Genomic DNA, 18372 nt, shown 5'->3' on the forward strand with positions numbered 1-18372 from the left:
GAGAGACAGAATGTGGAAAAAAAAAACAGAAAATCACATTGTTTGATTTTTAAAGAATTTATTTGCAAATCATGGTGGAAAATAAGTATTTGGTCTATACCAAAAGTTCATCTCAATACTTTGTTATGTACCCTTTGTTGGCAATAACGGAGGCCAAACGTTTTCTGTAACTCTTCACAAGCCTTTCACACACTGTTGCTGGTATTTTGGCCCATTCCTCCATGCAGATCTCCTTTAGAGCAGTGATGTCCGTGTTGCCCAACGACAGCCTCAAAACATCACTGCTGTTATTGACCAAATACTTATTTTCCACCATGATTTGAAAATAAATTATTTAAAAATAAAAAAATGTGATTTTCTGTTTTTTTTCCCCACATTCTGTTTCTCATGGTTGAGGTTTAACCATGTTGACAATTACAGGTCTCTCTAATATTTTCAAGTGGGAGAACTTGCACAACTAATGGTTGACTAAATACTTATTTGCCCCACTGTATACCGTGGTAGATAAAGATATTTCTATTGATAGCATTGTGGTTAGAGATCTTCAAGCAGCTTGGATTTGAAGAACAATTGTAGCAAAACATGCAGACAATAATATAACAATATATCAAGACATTTTCTTTACACTCTGTTAATTAACGCAGCTTTTTCTTTGCATCATTATCATCAAATAACAGTATTGATTGTTTGAGATATGAGTGGCTGGATTTCACAGAAAAAAAATAAAATTTCTAGGTCAAGGCACCTTTAACTGTTAGTGATTGTTCTACTTTCTGATTCATGGACAATAAAGCACATATAGCATCTGGATCTGCACCTTAACCAAAAATGTATCAGTTCTTTCTTATTTTATTGCAAAATATGTTTTCAATATCACATGCTGCATGTTTGCAGCTGTTTGAATGGCAACGCAGAAGAATTATACTACACAAGTCATGATACAGTCTGTGTCGGAATGCCTAGTGATGTTCAGAAGGTCTGTCGGTGGCAACCATCTTTGGGCGGCATGCCAGCGGCGATAGAAGGATTTGCCAGCTGACTCGTGTATGTTATTCATGGTGAAAACTCCAAACAGATTGAAATCTTTGAACAGGCAGATGCCGTGTCTCATCTCGTCAAGTGGACCCGGCAGCCCAGCCTGACATAGTTTCTCAGGTATGCTGACTGTACAATGTCCAAGTTACACAGATCTTTTAGTGAGTACACTGATCTCCACATGGGTTTAAAAAAAATTAGATCTGTGAGCAGGACTAGTTCTATAAAAGGATAAAGTCATTGGTAGGTGGATTGGGATGATCACAGTCAACCTTCTCAGTTCAAATTGCTTGGATGTCTGTCATCAATGGCAGCGAACAATTTAACGAGGTCAAAGCAGGCCCTTTGCCCAAAACTATGTGTTTTAACAGCCTTACTGAAGGTCAGTACTGCTCTCTTTGTTTTCTTTTTTTCTTTAAAAATATAAATAACTACACTGAAACCTTGTGTTCATGTGGACAAGACCTTGGAGAGTCCTCCAACATTTACTGTGGGAAAGTTCCTCTGGCTTATGTTTTCCTATTTACATGCAATAGCACCATATAATGCTTGTAACTTATGGAATCAATTTTTCACAAGTTAAAATGAAAGCATGGGGACTTTATGGATGTTTCCCCTTGAATCTCAAAAGGCCCTTCCCAGTTCACGTTCGAACTTGTATTTGGATTTAAAATTCAGTTGATCATTTTTGCATTTCCATTGCATTCAGTGATGTTACTAGTGTAACATGGTAATGCATACTTTACAGGCCAGCGTATTATTTATGTAAATTCAATCTGATGGAGTAAATACAAACATCACTGTGCTGACTTTTAACAAGAAAAGCAACCTCTTTTTAACAACCATTTTATGAAGTGTCACACCAAGTAACACAAACGATGGATGGCAGTGTGTTACGAACCATATATATGGCGGAAAACACAGACATGACTGAAAAAGCAGTTTCTGCTCTTGCACTCCTTTTTAAAATAAATTGCTGTATTTTAAGCCAAAAGAACTGTTGTGTTTGATAGAACAATATGTCTATATGCTGCCATAGCAGATTCAGGGCGCATTAAGCCCCCAAACTATTTTTAATTTGTCCCTTTTACCCTGGAAACCCCCGTTTACAGACGTCACGCAGCCGCTTTTGTTTTAACTCAGCCATAAAAAGAAGGTAATTATATTTACTGTATTAATCAAAATGTCTGTCATATTTAGCTTAGAATCAATAATTGATGTCTAACATTTCGTAAAAAAAAAAAAAAAAAAAAAAAAAAGAACGACTTTAGAAAATCATTCACTTGCATATTTTAGACAAATAACGTCACAATGAAAAAAATGGTGTCTGTAAAAAAGTCACGACTATCTACCTCATAACTATCGATTAATTGTATTTTTTGTTACTGTCGCATTTTCTCCAACATGATAGATGATAAATAATCGATCCAAACAAAGAAAAGTTGGGGGGAAAAAAAAACGTTTGAAAGGGTAAATATATTGAAAAGCACATCTCGACCACTCCTTGATGTCTGCGATTTCTGCATCACGATCCGTTATATTACCATGCTTCACCCATTAAATCCTCCAAAAATCCGGCTGTGGCCATTCACATCTGTGTCTTGACACTCGATGACACATGCTCCATGGAGTTTGTGGATCGAAACAAGGTAAGTACGCGATAAAATCTCGTTACAATCATGCCGTCCTTAATTCTGCTCTCGCGTGCTCTCGCCTCCAGTTAGGGTTTTGCTGTTTAAAAAAAAAAAAAAATTTTTAAAGGCCCTCCTGTTTAAATTTTTTTTCCCCAGAAAATTAAGATTTCAGCTTTCCAGTGATGCATCACACGTGCATATCGGACAATTTTGAAATTTGGCCAAATTGGGGGTCTCAGACCGAAACTTCAAGTCATCTGAGTGTTTTCCGCCATATAAATATTTTTTAAATAACATAACATTTCTGGTTGAGAGAGGCGAAAGTTTAAACGTTGGTGTCAGTCTCAGTCGCTGTAGCACCCAATATTGACAACAATAATAATAAAACACCAAGAATGACACTATGTACTAGCTGAACCAATGTAAGACTCTAAATCCAGGACGCAATTAAAATTTAACTGGATTTGAAATTTCAGACGTACAGTACTACAGAGTGAAAAGCAAAGCGAAAAGATTCTCTGTCACTGTTCAGTCAATAAGTAAGACTTGCCCTCGGCCTCTTAAATATCCTCACACTCTCCTTTATTTCGCATTCTTCACCCTTCGGTATTATTAGAATATAGCAACGGAAAATCCACTTCTCCCTTGACAGCCACAGCATGTTGTTTTTTGTGGTTCAATAAAATTTTGAATATGGCACCTCAAAGCATTCCTGCCAAATATGAACACCAGAGGTCGCAGTTTTAACGTTGGCATGCGTGCAAAGTTCAGTTGCCTGGTTTGCGGGTGGGAGTCACTAATTTGTTCACGATTGCCCATTTTAGTCTCGTTTCAGCACGTCGTTCAGTGTGCGTCAAGATCAAATGAGTTCATCTTGTGTGTCATTCACAGAATCAGCAAATAAAACTGCTGTCTCTAGATCAATTATGTGTCAAAATGAGTTTGCTGGCAGGAAAGAAACATCTTCTCAAGTTGAAGCTCAGTGTTTTTCTGTCATACCGACTGAGGACTATTATCATCAACTGCTCCCTCATTGAATTGTACGATCGATTCGTAGCCTCGTGTTGTGCCAGCTTCTCCTCACTCGAAGCACTGCACATAAAACTACAAGTGACATTTAACAAGGTCTCAAGTGAATAAGCCTTTCGTGGTGAGCTGTATCAGGTGGAAGAAAGGGGTGCAGTGATGGGGGTGAGTCAGCATTGTCCCTCCGTCGCTAATGGGCAGGAAATGTCTACCTCGGAGAATCTAATTGAATCACTATGCAACTCCATTAGGCCCTGAATGGCAACACACAGCAGCGACAGGCAGGTGTGTGTGTGTGTGTGGGGGGATCCATAATGGAGGTATTCTAAAAGGGGAAGGGTGAACTGTAGTAGTGTTTAATGTTTAAAAGACTATAGCAAGACTTGGCATTAAATTACTTAACATAGTGCAAAAAGTAAGGCAGAAACTAATGAAAAGCATGTTTACAGTATTTGCATGTGAAATGATGCCAAATTTATAAAGAACATGAAATCATGTGGGTTGCACAAATAAGGCAGCGAAAACCAGCTGTGAACCCTGCACACTAATAATTTTGCAAAGACCTTTACTTTACTCTAGCTTTTCCTTACCAAACGTTATGCTTTTGCTTTAGCACAACCTTAAAACTCCTCCCCTTGATGGAGGTCAGCCTCTTGTTGATTTCTAAACAGATAATTTGTGAACTAAAACCTTGCTCCGAGATCACAGCTCGAGGTAACCAAACACAGAGGAGGCCGCAAAATGTTTCACATGTAAACACGAGACCAAATGGGAACATGTGACCATTTTACTACTTGCAGGGTCACTTAGAGGCCAAGTCCAAGAGCGGAAAGATCTCTTGCGATAAAGTTTAATGCAAGACATTTAAATTGAATATGAACTTTTTTTCTTGTACGTTATAAAGCTATAAAATTCATCACCTACACTGCTGGCTAATAGTATTGGCACCCCTGCAATTCTGTCAGATAATGCTCAATTTCTCCTAGGAAAAGTTGGCAATTAGAAATGCTTTGGTAGTAATATCTTCATTTATTTTGCTTGCAATGACACAAAAGAGAATGGAATTAAAAAAAAAAAAATCATTATCATTTTACACAAAACTCCAAAAATGGGCCAAACAAAAGTATTGGTACACTTTGAAAAATCATGTGATGCTTCTCTAATTTATTTAATCAACAGCCCCTGTTACTTACCTGTGGTACATAACAGGTGGTGCCAATAACTAAATCACATTTGCACCCAGTTAAAATGGATTAAAGTTGACTCAACCTCTGTCCTGTATCCTTGTGTGTACCACATTGAGCATGGAGAAAAGAAAGAAGACCATAGAACTGCCTGAGGACTTGAGAAGCAAAATTGTGAGGAAGCATGGGCAATCTCCGGGGTACAAGTCCATCTTCAAAGATCTGAATGTTCCTGTGTCTACTGTGCGCAGTGTCATCAATGAGTGTAAAGCCCATGGCACTGTGGCTAACCTCCCTAGATGTGGACGGAAAAGAAAAATTGACAAGAGATTTCAACGATAGATTGTGCGGATGGTGGATAAAGAACCTCAACTAACATCCAAACAAGTTCAAGCTGTCCTGCAGTCTGAGGGTACAACAGTGTCAACCCGTACTATCTGTCGGCGTCTGAATGAAATTGGACTCTATGGTAGGATAGCCAGGAAGACCCTACTTCTGACTCAGAGACATAAAAAAAGCCAGGCTGGAGTTTGCCAAAACTTACCTTAGAAAGCCAAAAACGTTTTGGAAGAATGTTCTCAGGTCAGATGAGACAAAAGTAGACCTTTTTGGGAAAAGGCATCAACATTGAGTTTACAGGGAAAAAAAACGAGGCCTTCAAAGAAAAGAACACTGACCCCACAGTCAAACATGGCGGAGGTTCCATGATGTTTTGGGTTTGCTTTGCTGCCTCTGGCACTGGACTACTTGACCGTGTGCATGGCATTATCAAGTCTGAAGACTACCAACAATTTTTTCCAGCAGAGTGTAAGGCCCAGTGTGAGACAGCTGGGTCTCCCTCAGAGGTCATGGGTCTCCCCGCAGGACATTGACCAAAAACACACTTCAAAAAGCACTAGAAAATGGTTTGAGAGAAAGCTCTGGAGACTTATAAAGTGGCCAGCAATGAGTCCAGACCCAAGTCCCATAGAACACCTGTGGAGAGATATGAAAATGGCAGTTTGGAGAAGGCACCCTTCAAATCTCAGAGACCTGGAGCAGTTGGCCAAAGAATAATTGTCTAAAATTCCAGCAGAGCATTGTAAGAAACTCATTGATGGATACCGAAAGTGGTTGTTCACAGTAATTTTGTCTAAAGGTTGTGTTACCAAGTATTAGGCTGAGGGTGCCAATACTTTTGTCCGGCCCATTTTTGGAGTTAGGAAAAATGTAAAATGACAGTGATTGAAATTTAGTTCCCATTCTGTTTTATGTTTTTTCATTACAAGCTAAATAAATTAAGCTATTACTATTAAAGCACTTGTAATTGCAATCATTCTCTGGGAGAAATTGAGCATTATCTGACAGAATTGCAGGGGTGCCAATACTTTTGTCCAGTACTGTACTGTGCAGTATTGTTTTAATACATTATTTTTAGGGCTGTCAAAATTATCGCATTAACGGGAGGTAATCAATTTTTTAAATTAATCACGTTAAAATATTTGACGTAATTAACGCACATGCCCCGCTCAAACAGATTAAAATGACAGAGTGTAATGTCCGCTTGTTACTTGTTTTTTGGCGCCCTCTGCTGGCGCTTGGGTCCAACTGATTTTATGGCTTTCAGCAACATGAGTAAGAGGTGTAATTATTGACATCAACAATGGTGAGTTATTAGTTTATTTTTTGACTGAAAATTTTACAAATTTTAATAAAACGAAAACATTAAGAGGGGTTTTAATATAAACATTTCTATAACTTGTACTAACATTTATCTTTTAAGAACTACAAGTCTTTCTATCCATGGATTGCTTTAAGAGAATGTTAATAATGTTAATGCCATCTTGTTGATTTATTGTTATAATAAACTAATACAGTACTTCTGTACTGTATGTTGAATGTATATATCCGTCTTGTGTCTTATTTTTCTATTCAAACAATAATTTACAGAAAAATATGGCATATTTTAGAGATGGTTTGAACTGCGATTAATTAGGATTAATTTTAAAGCTGTAATTAACTCGATTAAAAATTTTAATCGTTTGACAGCCCTAATTATTTTATTTTGTGAACACCTATATTGCAAAACACTACATCATTAGTGTTTTTGCAGCATTGTTAAAACATGGAATAAATGATTTTTCCATCCAATAAAAAAAAAAAAAAATCATACTTTAGAATGACATGAATTTAACTGTACTTTTAAATCACCTAGTAAAAACACGGGCTTTCCATGAAGCTTCAAATTGAACTGAGGTTCATCCTGTTTCCATGGATCCTCTTTGAGATGTTACAAATTTCCCCTCATTTTTTTCATGGGGATGTAATGGGTCGTTGTTTGTAGAAGACAGGGAAAAAATGAATACGTATTCCATTTTAGAATTAGGCCTTAAATATAACAAAATATGGAAAAAGCAACACTGTCATGAGACGTGTTATGAATAATTGGAGGTTTCTCCTGCACATTTGAAGGATGTCACATCAGGAGCGCTCAAAAGGGAAAAAACAGTTGTCCCTCAAAGACAGTTGGGGAGGCAACAGTGGAGGCACTGTGTTGCCTATAAATTGAGTCTTTATGTCTGCCAGAGGGTGACATAGTGGAATGCAGCACATTTATGTGGACATGGGTGGGCGTTTCATTCTTGCCATAGCGTCTCCTCTTTTGGTTTACGTTGCCATGGTGTCCATGTACAAGCGTTTCACCCTATTCCACCCACAAGTAGTAATAATTATCATCTGAACTAATTCTGCTTTCTGTATGTTCTTGCTTCCCCGCTGAGTTCAGCATATATACAGAAAATGGATGGGTGTATAAAAAAAATGCTCCAAAATATGTTTAAAATATACAGTACAGGCACGCATGCATACACAAACACACTCAAGTATAAAGAAAGTACAGTGATGCCTTGAGATATGAGTAAGAAAAATGAGTCGAGTTACTACGAGCCTATTTTTTGCGTTTACTTGTGAGCAAAAACCTGAGACATAAGCTAGATGGAGACTGCCAATTTAACTCAATTCACAGTAGGGCTGTGACATTATATCGGAAAGGTGATATATGGCAATACTTTGCAGACCAAAAGGTTATCGATTTGCTCCCACCGATAAAGCAATACATCGTTTTAATAAGGTGGCACTGTTTAAGAAAAAAAATAAAAGGGAGCCAACAGATTGCTGGCTGCCATTGACATTGCTAGAAATCCAGTTAATTTTGACTAGACTGGACGTCTAGCGCCGTCGCCGGCACTGAAACCAGAGCATTTACAGTCTTTTTTGGGCATTTACAGGTCATTTCCTGTTCATTTTAGGGTATTTACAGGTTACTTCCAGTTAATTTTGAGTCACTTTCTATCCATTTGGGGATATTTTTGAGTAACTTTCTTTTTAGTAAGCCACAATCAACAGGAAGTGACCCGTAAATGCCCCAAAGGGAAAATAAAGTAAACAAAAATCAACAGGAAATGACATGAAACGCCCCAGAATGAACTGATTGTCTGGCATTGGCTACCACTGAAGGCCATAGACGTCCAATCATTCGCTGCCATCCCAGTGTCAAACGGATTGTATGTCCACTATTGGATGCCCAGTATTGATAAACTCATTCCAATTCACAGCAGGATGAAAATAGCATGTTTTTCCTGTTTCCTGACCCATGTATCGATAATTGTTGTAACGCTATCTCGTGAAATTAACGTTATCGTGAGCGTTGTATCGCACAGAGTGAATTAAATTTGTTGGTCAAGACGTCACTGTATGTACTGTAGATATTTTTTATAATAGTCATGTCAAATGTACCGTCTACTTTGCTATCGTAACAATAAATATTTAAAAAATATTTCTATTTTTTCTTTCAGCATGGGCGGCGGTGGAGGTGAACATGGAGGACAGGGTAGAGGTTTTCAAGGGGGAGACAGCTCAAATCACCTGCATGTTCACCTCAGATGACGGCATCGGGGCTTTGACCATCCAGTGGTTTTATGTGAGTTTTCCGACCTTACACATTAGTAAAAAAATTTTGCAAGATAACGTGTATTGGAATTCCAATCTCCAGGTGTTGAAAACAGGGGAGAAGCAGAGTATTTATTATCAAGATGCCACTGTACAATCAGTGGAACGAGGCACTCAGTTCACAGATCGCATCAGCGTCAATGTGACGGCAGCCACTGGGGAAGTTTTGTTGACTGTCAACGATGTTCAGCTGAAAGACCAGCTAGAGTTCATCTGTCTTGTCATGAGTTTGACTGACGGCTTCTCGGAGGGACGTACCAAGCTACTGGTATTTGGTAAGACGTGAGATGGTGCTTTGTGCCAGTGTGCAATAATTTCTAAACATACAGTGGGGCAAATAAGTATTTAGTCACTTCTCCCACTTGAAAATATTAGAGAGGCCTGTAATTGTCAACATGGGTAAACCTCAACCATGAGAGACAGAATGTGGAAAAAAAAAAAACAGAAAATCACATAGTTTGATTTTTAAAGAATTTATTTGAAAATCATTGTGGAAAATACCAAAGGTTCATCTCAATACTTTGTTATGTACCCTTTGTTAGGAATAATGGAGGCCAAACTTTTTTTGTAACTTCACAAGCTTTTTACACAATGTTGCTGGTATTTTGGCCCATTCCTCCATGCGGATCTCCTCTAGAGCAGTGATGTTTTGGGGCTGTCGTAGGGCAACGCGAACTTTCAACTCCCTCCACAGATTTTGCCACTCCTTTGTTGCCCTGGCTGTGTGTTTGGGATCATTGTCATGCTGAAAGACCCAGCCACGTCTCATCTTCAATGCCCTTGCTGATGGAAGGAGATATTCACTTAAAATCTCTCGATACATGGCCCCTATTCATTCTCTCCATTACACAGATCAGTCGTCCTGGTCCCTTTGCAGAAAAACAGCCCCAAAGCATGATGTTTCCACCCCCATGCTTCACAGTGGGTATGGTATTCTTCGGATGCAATTCAGTATTCTTTCTCCTCCAAACACGAGAACCTGTGTTTCCACCAAAAAGTTCTATTTTAGTTTAATCTGAGCATAACACATTCTCCCAGTCCTCTTCTGGATAATCCAAATGCTCTCTAGAGAACCGCAGACGGGCCTGGACGTGTACTTTCTTCAGCAGGGGGACACGTCTGGCAGTGCAGGATTTGAGTCCCTGGTGGTGCATTGTGTTACTGATAGTAGCCTTTTTTTTACTGTGGTCCCAGCTCTCTGTAGGTCATTCACTGGGTCCCCTGTATGGTTATGGGATTTTTGCTCACCGTTCTTGCTATCATTTTGATGCCACGGGGTGAGATCTTGCATGGAGCCCCAGATCGAGGGAGCTTATCAGTGGTCTTGTATGTCTTCCAGTTTCTAATAATTGCTCCCACAGTTGATTTCTTTACACCAAGCGTTTTACCTATTGCAGATTCAGTCTTCCCAGCCTGGTGCAGGTCTACAATTTTGTCTCTCTAGTCCTTCGACAGCTCTTTGGTCTTGGCCATAGTGGAGTTTGGAGTGTGACTGACTGAAGTTGTGGACAGGTGTCTTTTATACCGATAATGAGTTAAAACAGGTGCCACTAATACAGGTAATGAGTGGAGCCTCGTTAGACCTCGTTAGAAGTTAGACCTCTTTGACAGCCAGAAATCTTGCTTGTTTGTAGGTGACCAAATACTTATTTTCCACTCTAATTTGGAAATAAATTCTTTAAAAATCAAACAATGCGATTTTCTGTTTTTTCCCCCACATTCTGTCTCCCTTGGTTGAGGTTTACACATGTTGACAATTACAGGCTTCTCTAATTTTTTCAAGTAGGAAAACTTGCACAATTGGTGGGTCACTAAATACTTATATGCCCCACTGTAATTGTTAGGAAAGAAGGTGGCAACAAAGTCATAAAAATAAGGGCGAAATTTGATCAGATATTGACCAACTGCCATAATTTTCAGTGTGGTATAGTTCTTGATTCCGTTTTTCCAATGCTACACAGAACGACCAGACTACCTCAGCATAGAGGGCGTTCAAACTGGTATTTACGCCAATGAAGACACGCTATCAAGGGTATGGAAAACCACCATTTATTTATGCACTCAATCATCATTATTGATTTCCTTTGTCCTACTTTCCAGATTGGCTTCTGCGAGGTCAAAAATGGCTTCCCGAAGCCAAACATTACTTGGTACCGAAACAACACACCTTTACAAGCAGTTCCCGATGGTGAGACAAGTGACGAAAAACCACACGGTTTGTAACGTGTCTGAGCTCAGTTCAACATTTTACATGTGTTACAGCGATCAAGGTAGTGCACAGCACAACCACAGAGTCCAGCGGTCTGTTCTCAGTGAGCAGTGAGCTGAGCCTGAAGGTGATGAAGGAGGACAAGGACGCTCAGTTCTACTGCGAGGTTACCTACCTGGTGCCAGGAGGAACCAAAATGATTGAGACCAATCTCATTAACATCACCGTGTACTGTGAGCCTCACACACAACCGCAAAAGACAAAAACAAGATGCAAATTCCATGTAGGAGATGAATGACGCAATCTGTGTCAGTGCCATTTGAATTAAACAAAGAAAAAAGACAGTACATTTAGTCTAAATCTGATACTTTTTTTTAGATCTTATATGAACCCTTCTTTTTCTCGTATTTACAGATCCGTCCACTGCTGTTCACGTGTGGGTGGAGTCACCGAAGGGCAAAATTAAGGAAGGGGATTCAATTACATTTCATTGCCATGGCAATGGTAATACGCCATCGTCAGTGTATACCATCAAGCACAACGACGTAGGCAACACTCCTTCTAATGTATTAAGCTTTCCAGCAGGTACAGTAAGCATTCTCATTTCTGTGTTTTTGGCTTCATGTCCTTAGAACGAATATGGGCTGGAGAACAACATGCTTGTGCTGGAAAACGTGACACGTCGCCACAGTGGCATTTATGAGTGTACATCAATGGACATGGAAACTTACGAGGAGCTCTTAGGGAATACCACAGTGTTTGTCAACTGTATGTATCTTGCATATCGTATGTACAAATTTCTTGATTACATGTGAGCGTATGTGTATCTGCCCACGTTGGTTGAGCAGACCTCGACTCTGCCGTGGTGTTGCCCACCAAAATGGAGTTGGATCAAGGCGAGGAAATGACAGCCACCTGTAATGCTCTATCTTCTCTACAGACGCACACAGCCTGGTTCAAGGTCACTATTTAATTAGTGAAGGAATAACACACAGTATACAATACAACCCATCCTGTTGATGATATGCGTTCATATTTTTTGTGTATGTTTTAAGGATGGGCAAGAGGTGTCGGTGGGACACACTTTACGATTGAAGGATGCCACCTTTGACCTAGCAGGGACGTACACATGTGTGGTGACAGTTCCTGAAATCGATGGCATGGAAAAGATGCAACCTCTTCGAGTCAATGTAAAAGGTCAGTCTGCCATTACCTCAAACAAAGAGGTTTTAATTGGTGTAATGTACTGTATATGCATCATATAAACATAAACATTGAAAGGTTTACATGGCATACAATGTTTGAGTAAACCCAATTCTGTATAGTATTATGATCCGAGATAATATTACTAAGGTACTGAATTAATTTATAAACATTTCAATTGTATTGTTTCCATTCAGGTGCACCAGAGATTATGAAACCAGAACAAACAGACTTTGAAGAGAGTTTGGCCAACAAAGTAGATCTGACTTGTCAAGTGCGAGGTTTCCCAGCTCCTGATGTTATTTGGACCACCTCTGATGGAAAGGTACTACTAACCCAACCAATTAGGATATTATTTTGTCACCCTACTTCAACCATATAAAGCACACCTGTGCAAATTGTACCCCATCCTTAAGCAAAATTGAACTCCAGCCGTGATGGTTAATTACTAGAATTTAAAATGCCATATAGCTCTTCACCACACCACTAAAAGATTTCTAAAAAAGTACTACCGCTACTCTTAATGAATAATGTATTTAGGGATGTGACAATATATCGAAATGGTTCTATATCGCGACACTTTTTATCCCAATTGGTTATCAATATGTTTCCGCAAAGAATTGAAATATCGTTTTAAAATGGTGACACTGTTTTGGGGAAAAAAAAACAACAACCAACAAGTGCACGCAAACTTTTCCACTAGTCTAGTGTCTATGTTAACTCACTGACGGCGCGAGACGTCCAATTGATTTCAACATGGAATTAATTTCAAAATGTATTGGACATCCTGCATTGTCAATGGCTCTAAAATTAGCGCATTCACAGAAAGTTTTCCTGGTGTTAAGGGAATTTAGAGACTGCATTTACAGGTCACTACTTTTTGATTTTAAGTCACTCCATATTAATTTTGGGACATTCCCAGGCCATTTTATGTTCAGTATCCCAAAATTATAAAAATAAGTGATCCAGAAATGCCCCAAAATCAACATGAGGTGATAGAAACAGAAAATGACCTGACATGCCCCAAAATTAACGGGGGTGGCAGCGAATGAACGAATCCACCCCCCCACTTCGAAATGGATTGGACGTCTACTAGTGATAAACTAATTTCAATTCACAGCCAAAAGGATGAAAATAGCTTGTTTTTCTTTTTATTATTAGTTGTATTGTAGAATATCCTCGAAAAATTTCCTGACCCATTTATCGATAATTGTTATGTTGCCGTATCGTGAGCTCATCGCTACCGTGAGACCTGTATCGTTAATCGTATCCTATCGTGAGTTACCCAGAGGTTCCCACCCCAAATGTACTAGTACATACTTTAGATGGATAGATACAGTACAGCAGATTTATTTACTGACTGATTGACTGCTTTAATACTCTAGGTCCTGGAGCCTACATCCCATACTGAGGAGGAGGACAGCGTCTACAGTGTGTTGAGCATGGCAGTCACCTCTGACCTCACCACCTTCTGCAATGCTACCAATAAGTATGGTGCCGATGCATTGACTTTCAACATCAAAGCCAGTGAGTTCCTGCTCAGGTTTTGTGTTTTCCCATTAGGACCAAGTGTCTCTTCATAAACTGCGGCTATTGTCCTATATTCATGGTCATAATCACTCCAACAAGATTTCCTCTGATTATGATGCAATACACCACAGTACAATTCAATCCAATTGCGATGAAATGCAATTATCTCAGACTATGAAGTGATATGATACGATTCACTCTAATTAAGATACTATACAATGCAAAATGATTTCCTCTGATAACAGGACAATACAATACAGTCTTACTCACGCCAATATGATTCAATTAAAACAATGCAACATTAATCACTTATCGTAGGAATAAATTAAATGATACCATAGACTTCATATTATATTGACATGACACGGGGAGCAAATTCAAATATTTTCAAAACCAAAACTGCTACGGACCTAAAACCAAAACAGGCACCTACCTTAGCCCTTATAAAATCCTGATTAATTATTTTTTATATAAGTATCACAAAACTTAAAATGGCTATAAAAGTCACTGATTTTACACAAGATGCACAAAAATCACCAAATGCAGAGATAATCACCTACTAGTATATTTTCAGGATCAATAGCAATATTTAACATATCATATAAGTTTTCGCCCAAAATAGCAACTTAATTTTTTTTTTAATTTAAGTTTTCAACAGCTAATAAGTCACTCAATTTTCACATCAGAAACTTAATACTTGAGGAGAACATACAGAATCTGGCCAGCACCTTTTAGCTTGAGAATCTGGCTGTCCTCATCATTTCAAGCTCCTAAAAAACATGTTTGTTTTAGAAAGATAGGTGTTTGGATTAATCTTATTTAGAAAGTCAATGCTGGCCACGTACTTCAGCCCCAGGACACCTGGGCAGCACCAAACAGCCATTGTTGTGGAAGCTGCTGTAGACGTTCTTCCAAAGGTGCACAGGGTCAAAGTAGATCTGCTTGTTGCCGTCACCGTAAGGGTTGGTGTGGGACTAGGTGCCCTCGGGGAGCTCATGGCTGACGTAGTAGCCAGCATTGTTGGCGTGGCCGTCAAAGCTCACCGAGTGGAAACACAGAAACAAAGAGCTTTTTCCGTTGAAAATTCTTGTGAATGAATGCTTAAATCCCTGAATTCTTTATAGATATGGACATAAAACAGTCTCGATTCTTGGTTAAGAGCAAAAAAAAAAAAAAAATATATATATATATATATATATATACAGTGCTGCTCGAAAGTTTGTGAACCCCACAGCGATGGTCAGATTTTTTGTAAAAAAAAACTAAAATAACCTTATTAAATGTTAAGTTATACCCAAATCCACAATACTGACATTCCAAATAATGGACTGAAACAAAAGAAATAGTTATATTGTCATTCTTTATTTAACAAAAGTGGTTGATTTAAGAAAAACTCAGATATCATGTGTGCAAAAGTATGTGAACCCCTTCAGTTAATAGGATATTGCGCCTCTTTTTGCAGAGATTACCTCAACCAAACGGTTTCTGTAGTGACTAATCAGCCTCTCACATCTACTTTGGGGGATTTTTGCCCATTCTTCCTTGCAGAACGCAGTCAGTTGAGAGAGGTTTGATGGGCGTCTGGCATGAACTGCTCGCTTCAGGTCCCGCCACAGCATTTCAATGGGATTTAGGTCAGGACTTTGACTGGGCCAGTCCAGAACACGAATCTTCTTCTTTTTCAGCCATTCCTTGGTTGTATTGCTGGAATGCTTTGGATCATTATCATGTTGCATGATCCACCTTCTGCCAAGCTTTAACTTCAAAACAGATGACGTCAGGTTATGTTCTAGGATTTGACAATATTCCTCAGAATTCATGATTCCCTGGACTATGTGGAGTTGTCCAGGTCCTGAGGATGAAAAGCAAGCCCAGATCTTGACATTCCCACCTCCATGCTTCACTGTTGGGAGAAGGTTCTTTTGGTGGTATGCAGTGTTGACTTTTCGCCAGACATGGCGGTTTTGGTTGTGACCAAACAGTTCAATTTTGCACCTACATCAGTTGATGAAAACTCTTTTTAATTTAGTCTCGACAACACAACTGTTAAAAAAACAAAAAAAAAAACTACTGAATTGATTGATTAGGAAATCAGGTTGAAATAATAGAAAATTCCAAAATGTTGAGGGGGTTCACAAACTTTTGAGCAGCACTGTATATATATATACACCTACTGGTAGCACTTATTTTACGTAAATATTGCGAACTATGAGACTAGTCAGTAAGGAAATTAGCGCCCGCCATGTGTAAAAAAAGAGGTTTTTTCCATTTACAATTTTTGAAAATAAATGCTTAAATCCCTTAATTCTTTACAGATATAGACGTGAAACAGTCTAACAAAACGTGCAGGTAGCATTTCTTCTACATAAATATTGCAAAATATAAGGCTAATCAGTAAGGAAATTAGTGCCAGCAATATGTAAACAAAGAGCTTTTTCCGTTGAAAATTCTTGTGAATAAATGCTTAAATCCCTGAATTCTTTATAGATATAGCAAAAACAGTCTCGATTCTTGGTTAAAAGCAAAAAAAAAAAAAAGATCAGTTAGCAGTTATTTTATGTAAATATTGCGAATTAGGAGGCTAGTTAGTAAGGAAATTAGCGGCCGCAATGTGTATACAAAGAGCTTTTTCCGTTAAAAAAATCATTAGGATAGACTGATTTGCTCCAATTACGATATGATACATGTAGTGATAGATATAAATCAGTATAATAACATGTCAAAAGAAAGATGCTCATTAGTGGTTGCAAAAAGCTTACTTTTTATCCTGCCTTAACTCTGGCTCCACTTTTATAACACTTCACATAATGTTGAACATGAAGGAATTAAAGAAGTGCACCACTCCGTGTTCACAGCACAGTTCTGTGCATGTTGTAGCACCACAGTACATCCCAGTAAGTCTTGTACACCTTATTTGTCGATTAATGCAAAATGAAGCCATGCTTTTCAGGGAACTCAGCCTTATTTCTTCAATGTGTTCTCCCTTTATACGCACAATACATTTCAGATTGTCCTGGAGTTGCTAAAACTTCCCCTGTGTTGTTGTGGTCCGTGTCACGTGTTTTTTGTATTTAAGATGTGCTAACATGTTGGTTGTGTGTCATTATTGTTGTGCCTTCCTACTCCTTCTGTGTGTTAACATGTTGTGACCTCCCCTGTGTGCCCCTTACCTTATTTCAGTTGTACACACCACAGCAGCAGCCACCACCACTACTAGCACAAGTGCCACTACTAGCACAAGCACCACCACTCGCACAAGCGTTCTTTCCACTTCCACAGGTAAGGCCACAGTTGCTCTGCATTGTCTGCTTCATTGCCGACAACAACACTCTAAAACTCAAAAGAGGCAGCAATGTGTAATTTGCACACTAAATATTTGTACTTTTTAAAGATTGGTAGACAGTGTCCTTAATACAAGGGCAGATGCAGTACTTTGTAGATGCAATAAATTAAACACAAGGCTTTTTTTTTGAAAATGAAAAAGAAAACCCAACAACATCAAATGGCAGACAATTAACCTAAATGCAAAAATGTAGAATTTAAATAAGTATAGAAATGTTCTTAACAAACATGATAACTATGACTGTCATTCATCAGAATTACGTTCAAGGAAAAGTATGTTAGCTTCCTGTTATTTTGTGACAAACGATCGTTCTACGGTATATGAAAGAACAATTCTTTTTGTGATTTTTGCTATTGCTTTTATTTTTTTACATTTTTGATGTGTGTTCTCAAAATCCAAGGGTCTTTCAACAAGTAAATGTAATTTTGTCAATCTACAATACATTGTAATGGTAAGAAAAAGGTAATTGATCATTAAATCAAATTTATTGATATAGCCCTAAACAAAAACCCTACAGATCCTCAAAGTGCTTTACAACAAAGCAAAATATAGTGTATCATAAATAAATGGCAGGAAAGTACTACACAATAAAATTGATGGGGGGAACTATGCATCGTGCTAAAAGTCCATCCATCCATTTTCAACACCGCTTATCCTTGTCAAGGTTGCGGGGTGCTGGAGCCTATGCCAGCTGACTTTGGGCAAAAGGGGGACTACACTATAAACTGGTCGCTAGTCAGTTGTAGGGCGCACACACAAAGACAGACAACCAGTCACACTCACAATCACGCTCCACTGAGTGGGAATCAATCACACGCTGCCTGCAACGAAGTAATACGTATACTAAAAGTAATTACAACAAATAAAACAAAAACAGATGGAATCCGAACATATTAGAACCCTGAAAGACAGGTTACCATAGGCATGAGAAAAAGCTAGTCTAAAAATTGGGTCTTTAACCTAGATTTAAAAAGGCCTAGATGAGTGATGGTGCGGATGTCAGCAGCAGCATTCTGAAAAAGTCGCAGACGTGAAATCATCAAAGTGTTGTATGCAAAGTTGTTTTTGATTTTTAAGTTCAACATATTTACATTTAGTCTTCGAAATCTGTTTCTTGAAAAAACAAACATTTATTTAGGTCCAGTTTTAAATAAACAAGCCCCAAACTATTATCATTCATAGTGCGAAAACATGGCAAAATATTTAACAGAGAACAAAAGA

General features: G+C 38.6%; 1 protein-coding gene across 3 annotated transcripts in view; it reads left to right on the plus strand.

The window, feature by feature from the left end:
* Nucleotides 1-18372, plus strand: part of mcamb (melanoma cell adhesion molecule b) — a 67161-nt gene that overhangs the window by 36810 nt on the left and 11979 nt on the right. For 2 of the 3 annotated variants that reach the window (XM_057839834.1, XM_057839835.1), the window contains exons 2-12: nucleotides 8713-8837; nucleotides 8910-9141; nucleotides 10828-10898; nucleotides 10967-11054; nucleotides 11129-11308; nucleotides 11490-11620; nucleotides 11708-11843; nucleotides 11924-12036; nucleotides 12131-12272; nucleotides 12476-12603; nucleotides 13664-13805. In XM_057839834.1, coding sequence (XP_057695817.1) covers nucleotides 8713-8837; nucleotides 8910-9141; nucleotides 10828-10898; nucleotides 10967-11054; nucleotides 11129-11308; nucleotides 11490-11620; nucleotides 11708-11843; nucleotides 11924-12036; nucleotides 12131-12272; nucleotides 12476-12603; nucleotides 13664-13805 — 1488 coding nt within the window. Of the gene's footprint in view, nucleotides 1-8712; nucleotides 8838-8909; nucleotides 9142-10827; nucleotides 10899-10966; nucleotides 11055-11128; nucleotides 11309-11489; nucleotides 11621-11707; nucleotides 11844-11923; nucleotides 12037-12130; nucleotides 12273-12475; nucleotides 12604-13663; nucleotides 13806-16988; nucleotides 17088-18372 lie in introns of all 3 variants that reach the window. The other variant, XM_057839833.1, reaches the window with a different exon arrangement.

The sequence above is a fragment of the Corythoichthys intestinalis genome, chromosome 6 (assembly GCF_030265065.1).
Source record: "Corythoichthys intestinalis isolate RoL2023-P3 chromosome 6, ASM3026506v1, whole genome shotgun sequence".
Classification (NCBI taxonomy): domain Eukaryota; kingdom Metazoa; phylum Chordata; class Actinopteri; order Syngnathiformes; family Syngnathidae; genus Corythoichthys; species Corythoichthys intestinalis.